Source organism: Phalacrocorax aristotelis, chromosome 14, assembly GCF_949628215.1.
Source record: "Phalacrocorax aristotelis chromosome 14, bGulAri2.1, whole genome shotgun sequence".
Taxonomy (NCBI): Eukaryota; Metazoa; Chordata; class Aves; order Suliformes; family Phalacrocoracidae; genus Phalacrocorax; species Phalacrocorax aristotelis.
The window spans coordinates 12,691,820-12,711,060 of record NC_134289.1 but is presented as its reverse complement, the minus strand read 5'-3'; the positions used below and the strand labels follow the sequence as shown (position 1 = coordinate 12,711,060).

Here is a 19,241-nt window from a genome sequence, read left to right as displayed (position 1 = left end):
CAAGTGACCACACACGTAGGTAAATTCTTATCACTATTCCAAAATCTAATAAAATTCAATTATGTTGGTAAACTAAAATCCTGCAAGAGTATAAAAGAGGCTGAGTTGAGATGGACGATTATACCGCAACATTTAAAAAAAAAAAAAAAAAAAAGAAAAAAGGCACCTTTACATACGTGGTAGGAAAAAGCTTTTTATTCTATGATTGTTGTTTCATAGGAGAACACTTATGTTTCAAAAACACAGGTAATTGAAACACAACAGTAACAGCACGGACCCAGTGAAGGTGATTTAAATATTACATATATGTCAACATCTTCTACAAAAGAGGCTGAGATACAGTTACGTGATATTCAGCCTTCTCCCATCAAAGCAACCCCCAGCCCTATGCAGTGCTAACTCCAGTAAGGAAATTGGACCCCGGAATTTCCTGTTGTCTAATTAGAAGCAAGAGATCTGCTGATCCTTAGTCAGAATTGGGAAAGTTGTCTTTGCCTTTGCCCATGAAAGTTTTGAGGTTCAGCCATTGGTTTGCATACCTGAGTCATACTTTGCCTTTATCAAAAGAACCAACAGAGCAGCAATAAAAAGTAAACAGTATTTTGTTGTCTTATGCTGATTAAAAAAACAGACTCTGTCCTTTATATCTTAGATAATGAAAGACACTGAGGGTTAAAAAAAAACAACCAACAATTTCCAAGAAAATAGCCTCTTTTTCTTTCCATTTAAAATCTAGAATTCCTTTTGTTGAATACAAAGCTGTCAGATTTGGTTTTCGGAAGCATCCTCATCATTAGTGGGCTTCTCTTCCCTTCTGTTTTTAGAGGGTGACTGCTGGTGTCAAAACACAAGTTTTTTGGGCACCTCCCATGAGAATTCATTTCTTCCAAAGTGACCATAACATGCAGTCTTCTGATAAATGGGCTTTTTTAGGTCCAAATCCCTGTGTGTATAATAAAAAGAAGAGAAAATTCCTTACATTAAGATACTTGGTGATAGCTATCATTAAAATCCTGATGTTGATACCCATTTCATGCCCTTAGTCAAGAAGCGCATTCTGGAGATGCAAGCATACCAGTGAGCATGTCCAATGGAGAACCATAAAACTGACAACAAAACTTAAATGTGAAGTACTTTAGGGCTACAGGAAAAGTCCTTATTATTGGGAATTATTAATTTTAATGGAAAAGATGAAATAACCCTCAATTCCTTTTGTAAAACGAAGCATATCTTTTTTTCACAGCAAGGCATTTTAAATTCTTGGAATATAAAAGTTATTTTATTTTACTTGAATTCCACATACTATATAAGGTCAAATGCTGAAAGTATATACTTCATATGAAACTTGAAAAGTGTATCTGTTATCTTAAAAGACATGGTACACTGGTAGATCCATAAAAAGTATCAACTGTGAAGACTGACAGAATGAGAGAAAGTCTCATTTGCACTGCCTGGAACAATGGCATGCTAGTTCAAGAGGCTGGCTCTTACATTGTCACATCTAAACGTTTTGCACTACATCATTTCTAGGATGTGATCACCAGGATCTTTTCCTTTTTGTGTGTTTCTATACCTGACGATGACTCCAGGCCGAAGATCAAAGTTTTTGTGCACAATGTCCAGCAGCTCTTTCTCTGTTTTTTGGGAAGTTCCGTAAGTGAACAGTGAAATGGACAGTGGATGAGCCACTCCAATGGCATAAGAAACCTATGGCAAAAGAGACACCACAGTTAGCGAATAAACACGGCACCTCCGTGGGCAATAGTACGCATGAGAACAAAGCATTCATTCATGAACCATCTTAGGAAAACCAAGGCCTCTCCTTCACTTCCCATATTTCCACAATCTGTATTTGTAGGAAAAAAGAGAAAACTTTGAAAATGCTGACGTCTCTGGATAACTTTCTTCCCCATTATCCAGTCACCCCATGCTCATTTCCATGACAGTAAGTGTCAGAGGGTTGGGGGCTCAATAGATGTCCAGAAAAACAGCCAATAAAATGAAAGCTAAATGAAAAGTTCCAGCTTCAAGAAGCTGATAGGCTATTAGTGACATTACAGTGGTCTTGAACCAAGCGCAACAAGATCTTCCTTTCTTCAACCCAAGCCATCACCACGTCTGTTTCTACTACAGTGTCTCATACAATGTGTATTCAAGGTAAAGCTGAACAGGAAAAATCCTTTCGAGAAAAGCAACATTCGTGGCAAATCATACCTGAACCAGAACACGGCGACAGAGCCCAGCTTTCACAAGAGACTTGGCCACCCAACGGGCTGCATACGCAGCGGATCGGTCCACCTTCGTATAGTCTTTGCCAGAAAAGGCACCACCTCCATGGGCTCCCCAGCCACCGTAAGTATCCACAATGATCTTTCGACCAGTAACACCAGCATCACCCTGAATCAGTAAAAGAATTTGTCCATTTTACAATCCATTTTAATAAGTCTCAGACAAGGCTATGCATCCTTCAGAAGACTACAACAACGTGTAAGTTCACCACATATGGATTGCTGTCCATATGAACCTGTCTCACCAAGCTGCAACAGTGACTATAAATGTTCTTAAAAGCCAGATTCGTAACACAAGCCATTCATGAATAGCATCTGGCAGTCAAGCAGACAGATTTACACTCAGATAGCTAGAGCACGCACTGCCTGTTTCAAAAGTAGCTATTCCAGACAATATGGGAACTTTGGTTTAAAAGTTACCTGTCTACCACATCCAAACTGAATACAGAATATTACTAACAAATTACGTGGCCTATAGGAACTGCTGAGAGATTTTACACTGTTAAAAAAAATATCAGGATTTCATATCTTTTGGTCAAAATCAGAAGTTGTGTGAATAATAAATAGTAGGCATCTTTTTTTGTATTTACCATCGAAAGGTATGCCAGTGCTACCTTACGCACCACCACAGGGAGGCTGGCACCCAGCGCTTCCAGTGCAGTATCATTACAGAGACTGCCATATAAATATGTACTAAAACCACATTTCCAACCCCAAAATATCTATACTCTAATTTAAACTATCTGCAACAGGTATGGAGTAGTAGGCAGTTATAGGTCGCTGGGAAACGATGACTTCTTTCTAAGAACAGATACTTATAGATTAATATTCCAAAATATTAAATAAGGAAGCACAGATAACCTTCGGGCTGCCTACACAGCTATCCTGATTGCTCCTCACAAGTACTTGATATTTTCATTTGATCTTGGATAGCTGATCAGTACCTGACTAATTGTCTGACCCGTGATTTACTAAATGTTTAAGCTTTCTGGTGCGAATGGAAACAGGGTCAAATTTGAAATTCAGTCTCCACCTGTGCAGGCAGGTTTGAAATTCTTTGTCTACAGAATATCATGTCAGTAAAATTCAACTGCTGGAATGTTTGCACAGCAAACACAAGCGGAGAGTCAACGTTTTTCTTAGAAAGACTGTGCATATACACAGAAGAAAACCTTTGGCACTGTTTGTTCCATTCTGCTAAGAAAGCAACGAGATGTAAATCTGAATTGCAGATAGCTGTGCTTGCCTAAACGATCCCGTCCTCCTGCAGTTCTTCTGCTTGACTCAGTCCTTAATTTCTGGTGGCACAGACAGTTGCAATGAGAACACCTTGTGTGCCATCATGACTTGATAGAAGAACTGAGTGAGAGGAAGAGAAATGGACGGGTGAAAGGAAAAAAAACCACCCCTCGGTTTACAGGTGCTGAAAGAGCACAAATGCATGTGGAAGTCACTTTTGCAATGAGCTGTGATGTGGGTGTGGCTGTTGGGAAAACAGTGATAGCAGCAAAATTATTAATTTTACCACAGCCAGAATTCAAGGTACCACCATGCTCAAAGACATAAGGTGAAAATCCCAAGTGAAATACCTGTGTCTTCCCTAGATGAACAGAGCTGGAGATTAAGGCAGCCCCCCAAAGCTAGCATTGTTAAAAATAAAACTGAGTAATACTTTTAAGAAAAGTAATCAGAAAGTTCAAGACATGAAAGACAAGGAAAGAAACGGTTATTTTCTGTTTGCCCCAATGCTATTGTAAATTGCACAAGTGATGGCAGCAGTTGTAAGGCCACGGACACACACCCAGATTGACCCATACTAAGTAAACTTAGGTTTAAAAAGCTGCGAACATACACTGCAACATGCCTATGTTTGTATGTGCAAACATAAGCAATGCAGTTCCACCACCAGATTAAAAAAAGGTATTCCTGGTTGGCTTACCAAATGTCATTATATTACATTTTTTAATGGGTGTAGTTCAGTGCACACCTGAAAGATTTTGTTTTTTAACGGGTGCAGTTCAGTGCTTATCCGTAAATGTTCATATGTGTAGCCTTCTTTTTTGCACGTAGCTATGATTGCTGCATTGGTTCATTTGCTCCAAGTTACAGCTCAGGTTTGACTCTCCATTCATCCACAAGCTAGGATGTCATTGATAGACAAAATTACAGTGATAAAACCAATTCAACTACACAAAAATACATCTTTTGTATCATCATTATTATAATGATCAATCTCAACATCTCCCTACCTGTTCCAGGGCACTAACGTAAAAAAGACAGGGCACTTTAGAAATAATTCTAGCAAATTCCAGTAAATGAATGAATTTGAACAGCAAAAGAAAAACAATGTCTACTTGGATTTGTTGTAAAATTGGACCTAATTTCAGGAAGGAGCTTTGCAGCTTTGCTGTGATAGTTCTGAAAGGAATGGAAGACTAAAACTTTGGGAATGGTGAATTTGTTTTCAAAAACTAAATCTCAAAAGTGCTGATGCTACAGAGAATGGAAGTTCTGCCTGACTTCTGTCAGTTCAGGATCAAATTATAAACCCCAGCTGCTGCATTGCCCAGATAAAGCAAAAGCAACCTTTATTTTCTCACCGGGAGAAGCCTATCAGGGGCTGATTTTCAGAACAGATGAACACCTTCAGCTGTCATTGATGTCAGGCAGAAGAGCGTGAGCTATACAGATCTGAAAACCAGGCTCCCTGTAAGAGAAGTAAACCTCTTGCCCGTCTCTCTGTAAGGCATGTGTTCCGTGAGAAAGCATTACCTGTCTCAGTGCTGGACTCGAGAGGGTTTGAGGAAACCCAGAGTTGGGCTGTACATTCCACGTGCAATATAAGATGGAGCTCAACTTGCCTGCCTAGTCACAACACGTGTATGATAAAACCATGCCCTCAAAGGTTACTTTGAAATACAGCACCCTGGGTGCTTCTCCCACATATGACTGCAGTTAAAACTTCCACTAGACACCTCGTCTCTCACACCTTAGGACAGACATGCCAAAAAAGCTGAGCATTTCTTTTAAGACACACACCCAATGACAAAGGCAAGCTGATAAAAGCACCAAAATAATACAACACAAACCTGAGGCCCTCCAATAACAAAACGTCCACTAGGTTGAAGGTGATAAATAGTCTTCTCATCCAAGTATTTTGCAGGGACAACAGCTTGAATTACACGATCCTTCAGGGTTCTGCGCATATTCTCCAGCGAAATGGTTTCATCGTGCTGCACAGATATCACAATGGTGTGAACGCGCACTGGGATGACTGCGCCATTCTCCTGGATATACTGAACCGTGACCTGAGGGGAACAGGGAGAGGGAGGAAGAAAAAAACCAAAGTTGTTATAAAACGTATTACCGGTCTACATGAAACGTCATGCTATGCTATTCCAAGAGCAAAACTGTAGCAAAATGTCAATGCTGACACGACAATGATCACTGCCAAGGTGTGAGAATTGAAGCCTACTTTCTCATTCTTTGTTTTTGCCGTGGTGAGAAAAAACCCAAAGACCCAATATGGACAATCTGATTTTCTGTGAAACTGTCCACTATGTGCCTTTCAGTTGGGATTTCCAGCTAAACTCCCAAGCCTCCAAAATTTATGTTCTCGGTGCATCTTCAAAAAGGCCAGCCCAAATTCCTGCATACAAATAAATTCATAGGATTTCCTGTCACTTTTTGAATGAGCACAGACCACTTAGGTCTGAAGGGTTAAATGTTTCTTGACTCATAGGTGGTTGAGTACTCCTGGCACTCCGATACGTGTTAACCATTTTCCAACTCTGAAGGAGACAGTATCATAACAGTGGAAATGCTTTATCTGCTACTTGTAAGTTACCCTGATATTCTGATAATAATAACCTGATATATCAATTGTCGTCTTTAAAAACATTTATGATTTCTGGAAATGAAAAAACTGGTAGTTTTCAACTATCCGGACTATCCATAAATGACTGGAATGCTATTGTGTTAGTAAAACAGAGAAAACTGAATGAAATTAGTATTCACCTGTGTTTTAGAGTCAGGCCTCAGCCAAGGAAGTTCGCCATTACGTCTCAGCTCTGCTAACCTGGCGTTCAGTTTATGAGCAAGAATAATTGTTAAAGGCATACATTCCTCTGTCTCATCTGTTGCATAACCAAACATCAAACCCTACAGGAGGAGAAGAGATACTTCAATCACTGTTAAAAGCACCACAACCAAAGGCGGCAATGAGATTTCATCTGAAGCAAAGAGTGAACAGTACCCTCGGGTATACTTTCTACTATTTTACATTACAGTCCAAGAAGGTTAAACTCAGATCAGGCTCAAACATGTTACAGTGCAATGAGAAACAAACTGCGTTCCTGGAATTTTTCACTGAAAACCTGAAGGTTTACATGTTGAGCTGGAACCCTGAAGAAAACCAGACACATTTCTGCAAAGAAAAATCAGGTTCTTTCATAGGAAAAAACCCATCTGTTTGAGCAAAACAATTTCAGCGCCATTCTGTCAAAGGAAAGGTGTTATCGTTAGCCTGGACGGCTTGTAGGAGCTTTTATATATGAATACAGACACAGGTATACCGCAGCTCACATCTGACATTTCAGTGGAAGGGGATCTGACTACGGCATAGAGGAGGTACCACCCAACAGTTTAAGGCACCTGCCTCAGATTTGCAGTGCCACACACGTCTAGTATTATTCAGACATGTTCCCTGCATCAGATCATTACTTGTTAAATAGTTGGCAGCATTTTCTTTCTCCTTACCCAGCGTATGTTGTGATACAAAAAAAATAAAGACAGGAAGGTACTTTGATACAATGGGAAGGGAGGCCATCAAAGTGCCAAAGAAAGCCAGATATCTTCTCATCTTACATAGTATTATGTCCACATGACAGCATAAAAGCATTTTAATTTAGTTCTCAAGGGTTTTTTGAACAATATTAGCTTGGCTCCTGGACTCTGATATTTCCACTTATGGTTCTCAACTGCATTGTTATAAACTAGATATTACTACTAATGATAACTACTGTAAATGTTAAATTCACTTATGCTGCCATCAGTCAGATTATGGAGTTTTAATGTTAGCATCTTTCTCTTGGGAACACACCGTAATTATCTACATGTGTTATTTAGCTCATAGAAATGCAGCTTGGACAACCTTAATTATGTGGAACACCTATTACAATATCTGCCTCCGGGAAATAAGTGGGAATTGAAAGTACTCTGGCGTATTTGCTTTTATTGTACTAATGCTGCAGACAGTTGAAACCACCTAATTTTTTTGCTGTGTAAAATCTCAAGAGCTTTGTGAAAACAAAAAAATCCTTTGTTTATTCCATCTTACAAGACAAGTCTGGCTGCAAGATGAATGGTCTAATGAATCTAAAGCTACTCAACAAAAACATGAAACACATAAGCAGAAGACCTTTGCTAAGTTCCAGAGGACACATCCTCAGCTACTACAAACTGCCCGAGCTCTCCTGACTTGCATGGAGTGCTATAGCAAACACCAAGCAAAAGTCTGCTTTCAAAGAATTTCCAACTGTTTTAATAAATATACGGTTTTTATTCTGGGCTAGCCCAAGATGGAAGTGTGGAAATCTTCACATGGGTTTTGATTTAGAAAATAGGGTAATGAGATGGAATAAACTTTCCACTCAAACAGCTTTGGTGTTTTAGATGCGATGTCTTGTCTACCTGATCTCCAGCACCAACGTCCTCTTCATCCCTGTGTAGATGAACGCCTTGGGCAATATCAGGTGACTGCTGTTCCAGTGCCACTAACACATTACAAGTCTTGTAGTCAAAGCCTGTTTGGAAAAAGAATAGTGGCAAATTAGATTTTTCTGTCACAATTAAGGAAAGTAACGTGGAACCATATGACAAAATTTTCATTCTGAAGGATCCAGCATTCAGAGCTCACAACCTAATTGCTATTTTTAGTTCATTTTTTTGTCAAATATAAACACTTGAAACCTTTTTTTGGGAGGGGGTGGGACATACAGGGTTGCCTTTATTGCTTGTTACTGCTTATTTTCTCTTGCATTGGCACCCCATGCCAAGCCAATTCAGATTATGAATTGTTAACTACAGAAACTAGTCAAAAAAGTAAATAATCAGCCTCTCCCAAATACATAGTAATAAAAAACCCTACGTAAATTCCTAGGAGCTGATATCTGCAGCAACTGAAGGCTCTGCTCTCTGATACATTATCTGTAGTACATGTAAAGCAGTGACTGTACTTAACCCTCTCGTGGGAGTTTGTGTGTGAGCCACGAGCAGAGAAAAAAACAGGTTCAAGTCTCAGAGCAAATCTGGAAGTGGGAATTTACTTTATATTATTTTCAAAGACCAAAAGTAAGGTTTTAAAAAGAAATGGAAAGACTTAGAGAAGATTGTGGCAAAATTTTCCACCTGTTCCTAGGTATATTAATAGTAACTTGCTTCTCTCCAAATCCAACCTTTCCTAGAACTGAAGCTACTGACAGCTGCTGACCAAACCCATGTCCGGCCAATACAACATATACGCATGTCCATACGCACATGATCCATTTGAGGAATGCTCTTCGCCGCCTTTTAAGTAGGCTATGTAGAGAAGAAAATTATATTTATGTGTGCAACTGTTTCTTTTAGCTTTTTGTTTTACTTCTGTATAGAAATTATTTTTTACTGGGTCACTGCATCTCCCCTTATCAGTTTTGGCACTTAGGATAAAATGGAGACTTATGACCTACTAGATTTGCCAGCATTTTCTGAAAGCATTGCTGTTACGTGATGGTGGAGGTAACCTGCAGATGAGCTTAAATAATATTCTCCCACCACAAGCTCCCTATAAATTCAATAGCAATTAAAGGACCGCAGGAAACAACTTTCTTTTAACCAAACGCTCTTAAAGGATGCACTTCATTGTAGCAGTGTACGTGGGATATTTGTCATGTATAAACACATACATACACAGCAAATCAGAAAGCTGAATGTATCTGGTATATAAAACATTTTGCCTTTTTTATCATTTGTACATTACACAACCCAGATTTGGATGACACACTCCTCAGTGTAGGCGGAGTTGGTCAGAGCAACAGAGCACCTTGCACAGTGTGAACCTGCCTTACACCTGGGAATTCCAGATGCTACCACAGTGCAAATACACAATGGTACAACAACGAAATGAACTAGGTTTCTTCTTCCCTCTCTTTCTCACCAAGATGCATCAACCGGCTTGCCAAATGAATAACCAACATTCCAGTTCTCACAAGTCTGAAGGAGTGGTAGATTCTGTGGCTCAGGTTGCCGTTAACTATTCTGGCCTAATACCACAGTTCATAGTTTACTCTGCCTCCTCCCTTTCAGTTTTAACTAATGTATGATGGTTTTTCTACTTACTGGGATAAAGCCAGAAAGTGTATCACATAGCACCATGTACGCAGCTTTCACACAGGATATTCAGTTTTTATCAGGCTTGCTAAAGCCCATACACAGAAGTGGTGCCAGACCTGTTCCGCAGTTGCCTATTGCTTGCTCTTCAAGGATTTCATTAATTTTTCCACCAACCTTTAGCTGAATCATCATAGCCAATATGTCTAATTGCATCTCGGACAACTCGTTGATAATCCACAATAGCATGAGATGTGATCTCCCCGCAGAGCAAAACCATTCCTGTCTTACATACTGTCTCTGAAAAAAGAGGTGAAAACAGGATTACAACAGCAAAATAACCCACCCCACTAAGACAAGTAACACGCTGTGATGATGGTTTTGAGATCTACTGGGTGTATACAGTGTGAGTCCTTTCCACCAGTATTTTTAGCAACATTAGCTCCTTCTACAACAAATTCTTTTCATACTCACCATATATTGGAAAGTAAGGAAAAGACTAATATGTCCAATTTCCAAATGGGAAAGACAGAACACTGCGCGTGATTCAGTGATTTGCACGGATTCTAGGGAAATGTAGCATTGAGCTGGGATTTCTAAATCCACTTGATCCTTAAGCACTCTAAGATACATACTGAGGCTAAAAAAAAATAGTTGGTGATCACCTATTTTGAAAACTTGCCTCCAGACCCAGGAGGAAGAATCGGAAGATAGGGTTTAGTTACATAATACATGAATTGGGGTAATGACCTGAGGGTTGATGGTACAACTCTTTCTGAAGAGATTTCAAAAAACAAGCATTTATGGGGACTTGGGCTGAAAAATTAGTAATTTATTAAATATAGTAAATGAACTTTTCAACAAAACATTCAAATATTCTTTCAAAAATCCACTGTAATGAAGCCCAATCTGTTTCTCCCAGGAAAATTCAGTCCGCACCCAAAATTACCTATCCTACCATTCTACAGCCTTGCTTAGGCTTCAATCCTTATAAAAACCTTTACTGTTTCTTCTCATCTCCCCTCCTCTTGAAGACTATAATTCTTATGCAATTTTTCTAGAGTAAAATGAGTTAGCAAACGATAGCATCAAGCTCTATGATAACATCATGAAAAAAAGAACAGTGACTGGCTGATGACTTAAAGCAAAGCAGCAAACAACTTACCACAAGCAACCTTGGCATTCGGGTCCTGTTTGAGATGGGCGTCTAGTACAGCATCGCTGATCTGATCGCAGATTTTATCTGCAAAGCATCAAAGTTGTGATTCAAAACCATAGCACTCAATTCAAACCACGGACTGCCAGCATCTCTTTGAATAGGTAAGTGTTTCAGCAAGGAATGCTTTTATTGCTTATTACTGGAGTATTTAAACTAACTAAATAGAAGGACATATGCAACATCCTGCAAGCAAAGCCTCTAGATACAATGAGGGATTTACTTACTGGCGTGGACTAATACTGACTACAATTTTACCTGTAGTTTTCTGCACTTAAGTGTGAAACAAGCGTGTTATACATAGAGTTACCTGAGAGGCTAAGAGGCTTTACTCCCAGCCTTCTCCTCCTCTAACACCATACGCCAGTACAGCATGCACTCTACATTAGTGGTATTCCAACATGACGATGATATTCCACCATCAACTTCCATCTCCCCAGCAGAAGGTTAGAACGAACCTGAACAACACTGCTGGTAAAGCCTGAGAAAGAGCTTAGATCACTACAGATGATGCACAGCTGTCTCAGGTGCCTGTTTGCTTCTTCTCACTGCTTCCTACCATCCTGCAATGCCATCCCTTAATAATCCCTGCAACCCACCTAAGACAGGGGAGTGAGCAGCGCACACAGAGCCAAGAAGGGGTTACCAACTGAAGTTTGCCTGACATAAATCTGGAGTATATCTTCAGTTACATCCCAAATATAAAGGCTTTAGCTCAGGTTGATCATAGTAATCTTCTTTCTTTCTTTCCTTCTTTTCGTTGTTTCTTTCTTTTTCTTTTCTTACCTTTTTAATTAATAATGATTCTTAATCAAATAATGTAGCTAATCTAATGAACACAAAAGAGCAGCAACCATAACAATGCCTTCTGTGAGAAAATGGTAATTTTTCTCATATATTTTAATGTTATTGTTCTTCAAAAATGCCTAATATTGCATACTATGTTTAGAGGTTGCCATAACATGTTGTGTGGCAAGATGAATTAATCCCGGCCTTGCCATTTGCAGCACAATCTGTTGAAAAGCAGTGTTTTGTAAGAGTCTGTCATTAGAGACTTCTAATACATTTAACCTCAAGTCAAAACAACTTCTTATTTATTTTCATGAGGAAGGTGTATATTTAGCTAAGAGGGACAAATCAAAGACTAGAGAACTAAAGTGATTCTGACACTCACATTAACCACTTCCACACAAAAAGAACGAACACAAAAGACAATTAGCAAATGTAGGCTGCATTGGAACTGTCGGCCTTGTGAGAATTGTACATGGATTACTAAATTTGGGACAATTATTACCAAACAAGAATCAGGCACCGTTCTTGCAAGTTAGTTAGAAGTCCAAATGAACCTTTTTTAGCAAGACTGGGGACAAAGGTGGCAGGAGCGATTAAAATGCATCTCTGCTTGCTCTCTTCAAAGTTTCCATTTTTATAAGGAAATATAGTCATATCTTCAAGCATGAAAGCAAACATTACTGACAAAAATATGTAACTTTTGATTACCTGGGTGGGACAACAGAGCAACTGGGATAGGATGACCTTCTTAGTGCAGGGCCAATGCCCTGCAGTAAAATCCTAATGACTGGGACTGCTTTGTAGTCTTTTTTTCACCACCCAGAGTTTCTATGCCAGGAACAACCTTTATCCCTGTCCTTGTTCCACATGAAACATGTCTCAATTGCATTAGATACCAGTAGCTAAGCTCCCTGTATGGCACATACAGGGATATTATATGCATTCTTTCCAAAACATTCAAGAAGAGTATAGGTAAGCTTGTATGACTAATTCATCCTCACTTCTCCTCGTGGCACCTATCGGGTACAAGGAACCTAATGTTGGTTTTGCATGCTGTGCTTGAAATTAGTTTATGAACTAAAACTTCCATGAAATGTTTCAAGAAGCATTAGCTATAGTAGGCAGGGAAATCAATAAGTAAAGATTTAACAGGACGTTTTCATGGGGTTTATTTTGGGTCAACTGTATCACTAGTATCTACAGTATTTAATGGATATTGGTAGGTAGAAAATCAGCTCTTTGCTCCCCTCTCGGAGAAATAACACAGCAAACATTCATGAACAAAAAGCATAGTCCACACTTACAGAAGGGGAGAGTTTGTGTTACTAAACTGTTACCCTGAAAAGATCATACTGGAAAACAAGATGAAGAGTCATCCATAGAAATGAAATAATCTCCATATAATAGCATTAGTGAGACTGCTACAGAAATACTGGATTTTGGTGGTGGTGTTCCAAAGACGATGTTAAGCAGCTGCAGGAAGGTTTAGGACAGACTGAGAAGAATGCCCGAAATCAGAAATGTATATCTTACAGGACAAAATCAATCAAGCTCAGTCTAGTTTTGAAAGACTGAAGGAAAGACAACCTACCAAAGGAAATCCGAATAGACATTGGGATGACAGTCTCTAAGAACCTAAAAATAATAGGCTGAGAGAAAAGGTTTTGTCTGATGGACAATAACTTTACTACAGTTGATAGCTGGAAATTAAAGAGAGACAGATAAAAATTCAGAAAGGAAAATCTTAAAAGGGTGAGAGCCATTGAAACCATTCACTTAGAGGTATGCAAGATTCCTTACCCCTTCAAATCTCTAGATGAATATCTGGTATCTTTTTAAAAGGTATGAATGAAATTCAACCATCATTTACTAGCATGTTTGAAGAATTCTTGCATGAAATACTATTACCTGTGTATGAAGGTCAGACCAGATTATATATCAGAGGTCCCTTCTGCTCTTTAAAATCTATGTGAGAATTTAATGAATTAAAATAATAAATTAAAATAATTTAATCTGCTGTGCTGATAGCATACCTTTAGATTAAAATAGTCTGAGACAAATCAGTTTGACAATTCATGCCGCATCTGATTGTTGGTGCAACAACCAACAGTTTTGGTGCAACAACCAACAGTTTTAGTGCAACTAGAATCAAATCCAGACACAGATACATCTATCAAGACTGGAAAGAGAAATCTGTCTGGATGATTGGCTGATTAATGCATTAAATTAAAGGCAAGTCTATTAGTAAAGGTCTCTGGTGTAAAATAAAACCAGGCATTCTATTTTTAGCAATGCTTAGCAGGCTTTGTGTACACTGCATTCTGTTATTTAAATTTCTCATCTCAACCGTCCATTTCTCTTATTAGCTGCTAAATGTGACAGCATATGTTTGTCCGTTATTTCCTTCCTGGTTTTTTTTTCTTCTTCTTTTTGGGAAACAGGGGAAGCAGAATGGCTCACCCCCTGGTGAGGCATTATCATCTAAAAAAAATTATGTAATATTTCTTATTCAGTTCATGCATACTTTCATGCTGTGAACTACTATCCCATAGGATGAATATTGCAAAAGGGATGTCTAGGCTGAGGATTTCTTGACTGAGCAGGAAAGTATTAGATAAGCATGAATTCTTTTAATGAAATCCAGTCATCCCACAGACTCAGCCTTATGGCAGAGATGCCATTTAGCTGTAAACCAGCTCTTGCTAACTATAAAAGGAATGAATGAGTCTAGGGGAGCTGATGATAAACCCTAACCAAATGCCCAGTTGTCAAATGATGAAGTAAAGGGGCATTCAACAACAGTAGTGATCTCCAGTAATTAAAAGAAGCTTCAGAGTTTTCCCAATAGTTGGACATAAGTTTGTTACATCAATCTAGATTGTTACATCAATCAGACTCTGTAACACAAGCCATGACATGTGCAAGTTCCCAGGACCTCCCCAAGAATTCAGTTTCACAGATTCACCACACAGAGAGGAAAAAAAAAAAATCTATGAACAGTAGTAACAACTGAAAATTTAATTCAAAAAAGCTCCGCCCTTTGAAGCACAAGAGGTACAAGCACACTTATGGCTTTGATGGTGTAGGAAACATAATAAACATTGAACATTTCAAAAGGTAAGGTTGATTTTCTTAAAAACCTGTGATCATCAAAATAACATTTGGCATTTTTAATAGTACATTATTTATATCAACAGAAAAAAATATTAAACTAGAATATGAATTTATATATTCAAAATATGTTCTCAGTTTTCTGGTAAAAAATTGAAACAGTCAAGAAATGCAGACGCTTATCATGAGCACTTCATCAAAAACTAAGCTTCCCACCAAAAAAGTTTCACTAGGAAGACTTTGAATAGCTGAATTGTGCTGTATTACATTTTCCCTATTTAAAAGACTCTTGAGGAGTGCTAATTGGTAATTGCAGTGGTACTTCAATATTAACACTGCACTGTTTAAATACCTTGTACATTTGTTCTCTGTGTTCAATACACAGTGTACCGAAGTATTATGTGTGTTGTTAAGTATACACAATGTCAGATATTGTTAAGCATATATAACGTTAATATAAGACATGCAAGCATCAACTTGCTGGAAAGATCTGCATTTTCAGTTTGTTTTCTTTTTTCTTGTGTGATTTTTTTTCTGTGAACATCCAGAAGATAAACATATGTTTTTAACATGGTTGAAAATCCGAGAGTGCTTTTAGCAGATGTTCTCTCTTATATTTTTAAAGACAGTCCTTGATACTTACTGGAAAACTGAATGACATTCTGTTTGCAGGCAATTCCACCTGAAGTCACACCAGATAGGGGAAGGAATTAATCCTAAGTGGTTTGGCACCTGTAAGACATTGTGGGTCAGAGAAACACACAATGCCTTTCAAAGCACAGTGAAACCATTGTGCAGCACAGACAGACACTACTGGACAAAGCAAAATGGAGCAGTGACAAAAAACGGCTACCTAAAAAAAAATGTTTCTCTTCCCCATGCTACTACCTATGTGTTTTTATTATATTGAAACAAAGAAGTGACATGTAAGTCTTCAGAGACTTTGGAATTTACCCCACTAAATGCCAGGCTTAAAGACCTTCTGGAAGGAAGTTCCAAATTTTAAACCCATGTGATTTTGAAGAATTTGGAGTGAGAAGATGGGATAAACAGAGTCTTCTATAAAGTCTTTGTGGAGCATAGGTAATACCTGTGCCTTAATTACTGCCAGCTAATACTTGCTTCTATAGAATTTGGGCTTCTTAGTGACACACAACTCTTAGGCACTGCACAGGTGTAAGGCAGTTCTCTGTATACCCAAATAATAAGCATGCAGTTTCTCCTGCTTTGTTTTATTAAGAAGGAGGTCCCCATTAAAGCGTTCAATCCTCAGCTAATATAATCAGAACAATTCAAATTTCCACCAGACAAAGGTCTGGCTCAGGATCTTTACTTCACATAATGCCCTCTAGCAAAATTATACTATCACGTACAGAAGAGAAATAACCAAGAACACACAAATTATCCATTTGGTATCAAACAGAGGAACTCAAAACTCACCATAAAATTTTAGCGCTGCTGATAATGTCAGAAGCCCAACTACAGCCTCAGGCACTGGGCCCCATTTTAAGAAACAGCCAAGATTTTCCTGGGAGATAAAAACCTAATGGCACATCTACACCTCTCATGTAAAACCACAGACGGAGAAAAGGGGTGCCGGCCAGGATGTAAGGGTGGTCAATTTGCTGTCAGAAACTAGAGCTATCGCTGAGACAGTTAAGACCTATTGCTGGGCTGTGTTCAGGAGCAAGAATTTGCAGGACGACCCAGAGTGACTTATTGTCAACCTGTCCTCCCTTGATCCGGAAAATGTGCATCTTTCCTTTGCCATAGGCATTTGGGTTTTCAGTACCCTGCATGAAGACCTAGGCTGTTTAAGAAAGTATAAGCAGCACAGTCTTGAAAACGTCTGAGTAAATTTCAGCTTTCCACTCCCTCTACAACAAGCGTCTCGGGTTCCCACTTTGCATCTCACGGTACCCTGAGATCTGGCAACCCCTGCCAGAGGAGGGGCTGTACTCAAATCTAACAAGCGGCAACACTGTTTCCCAAAGGCCTGCCCAGTATTTCAGCACAGGAGGGAAATAATGCTCACGGGGGCTAAAAGGCGGCTTACTAGGGACCAATAGAGTTTTTGGAAATAAAGAAGGGTATGTGCAAAAGTACTAAAAAATAGGCCAAATCCTAAAATGAGAATCAAGACAAAAAGAGACTCGGTAAAGTATGGAAACCAAGGGACAAAGTTAAACCTGGGGACTCAGTTAAACTCTGCCTGTTCAGAGACTTATCTATTATTGCCCCAGGGGGATTACAAACAATGATTAGAGCAGCATAAATTGTGACCTGTCATCTCTGGAAATACCATCATCTATTTAAAATTACTATATTGTATAATATTTTTCCCAATAAATTACATTGAGCTACAGACACTGGATCTAATTATATATAAATTTGAGATGGGACCTATGTCCCAAGGACCGAAAGTGGTTGCCATTTTCTGATTGTGTTACATCAGAAAGAACCCCAACTGGCTTAACTTGATGTAGCTGCCTTGACAATGACAGAGGTGTAACTCCGTTGCATCAGCCATGGATTCAGTCTGCAGCAATAAGTTGATATTATGGAAGAGTATCAGAATTAGAGACACAAAGTTCTCCCTGCTGACCTTTTTATTCTCTACTATGTCATTCCACCCATGTATGATTTACCCACGTAAACACGAGTACAGACCTGAAAAAGCCTTATTATAGCAAAAGGCACAGGACACCAAATCGGCTTCTAAAATAAATACACTTTTCAGGACATCAAACAGTCTATTGTCCCCTGGCCTCATTTGGGGGAACACTTGCTGTTGACATAAGGTACATTTTTATGGTGGATGAACATTTGTTTTCAATAAAATTGAACTAAGCTCTGCTGACCATACATAAAGTTTAGCAAATAACTGTCCACTATTTGCTTAAGAAATTCCATATATTGCATCAGATGATGGTATGGGGGGAAAAAAACCAGCAACTTTGCCATGCACAGCTGCTGGGACCATTGATTTTTAAATGCTTTAAAATAGCCTGCTTAGAGATATTCCTGTCGTGGGTGACAGTTTTAGAGCATAGCATATATGCAGGACAGTTTCACAGAGCCCATAAAGATATGGAACTTGAGAAGCAAGCTATGCATTCTTCTCCATATGTGAAACTTGAGTCTATCAGAGACACAGTAGTGTCTCCACAGTAACACTGAAAGAAATTCAGATGAAAAGGAAGAAGCAGCAACCATAAACCCCACTTCCCTCCTCAGTGTAACACACACCCTGCAAAGGCACACCAACTCCTGCTGGAAGCACCCGCGTTATAGCGGTTCTGTAGTCTATATGGACACGGTCCAGCAGAAATGAATTAAAAAGAGCCCTGTTACAAATAACTTCTATAATAAGATGAACAGCAGATGAACTATTCTTCAGGCTTTAAAACATTTGAAATGAAACTATTATTCTTTTTGCACATTTGCCAGAGCTGGTTTCTTACCTGGATGTCCTTCTCCCACTGACTCTGACGTGAACATGAAAGCCCCTTCATCATCCAGCGTGTAATCGCATAAACCATCCACTGGCCCATTCATGACTGTGATGCTTTTCCTGCTGGCTTATTATAAACAGTGGCCGAAGAGTCCTACCTTTAGTGCCTTCTCTTAAAGGAGAAGTTCTTTATCAGCAGGACTATCACTGTCTTTGCTTATTACCTCTTACGCTAGCCTGAACGTCAGTGTGTGCAATCAGCATGTGCCTGCAGCTGGGTACACATGCAAGGAGTATGCATGTGCCTGAAGTCTGTATCCCTACCTAGCCTGATCTGTCAGTCCCTGAGCTGCTCCTATATATGGAAAAGTGAAAGTGCCTAGATAATCATGTGAGGAAAATGGAAGAGCCCATTTCTTGGCAGGGGAGTTAGTTAACTTTAGGATATTTCACTAATTAACTCAGTTCTTAGAAACATTCTGGATCCAACCCGTGCAAGATTGGTTATCTTAGCAACTCAACTGAGCATGAAGTAATCCAGGAGCACTGGTGACAGTTCAGGTCAGCTGCTTCTTCTGTTTGTCTCTCCCCTAAATCTGGGATCTGTGTTGTGCTTCCAACCATGTGTTGTGGTTTTACAGGGATAGATACAAAAATCTGCAAATGCGTGTCTTTCCTAGTAAAAGACTGGAAGAAGTTTGCTCTGCATCATATAACCGTATTTTCCTTTTACTTTTTAATCTCTTGAAAAGTAGATTTCTCCCATGAAATATTTTTTTTATATTTTCATTCATTCTTCATGCATATTTGAGAGACGAAACACCTGATAAGATCTAGCATGACGAATGTTTCTCATTTACGTAGCCCTCTCCCTTCAGCCTTCGCTTTTCTTTTCCTCAGTCCTCTCTTCTATTAATTCAGATCCATCTTCTCTTTTTGTATTATGTTCTCATATTACATTCCATAACCCTTAGAAACACACTAACTGCCACATCTGAGTACTCAGTGCTTA

At 39.0% G+C, this 19,241-nt stretch overlaps 1 protein-coding gene across 1 annotated transcript; it reads right to left on the bottom strand.

The window, feature by feature from the left end:
* Positions 1-173: 173 nt before the first annotated feature.
* Positions 174-18,585, bottom strand: MAT1A (methionine adenosyltransferase 1A). Its single transcript, XM_075109706.1, has 9 exons — positions 18,240-18,585; positions 10,822-10,899; positions 9,834-9,956; positions 7,980-8,092; positions 6,306-6,449; positions 5,378-5,596; positions 2,215-2,397; positions 1,574-1,707; positions 174-943 (listed from the first exon to the last, which is right to left on the bottom strand). The coding sequence occupies exons 1-9, from the start codon at positions 18,331-18,333 to the stop codon at positions 841-843; spliced, it is 1,191 nt and encodes a 396-aa protein (XP_074965807.1). The 5' UTR covers positions 18,334-18,585; the 3' UTR covers positions 174-840.
* Positions 18,586-19,241: the final 656 nt, after the last annotated feature.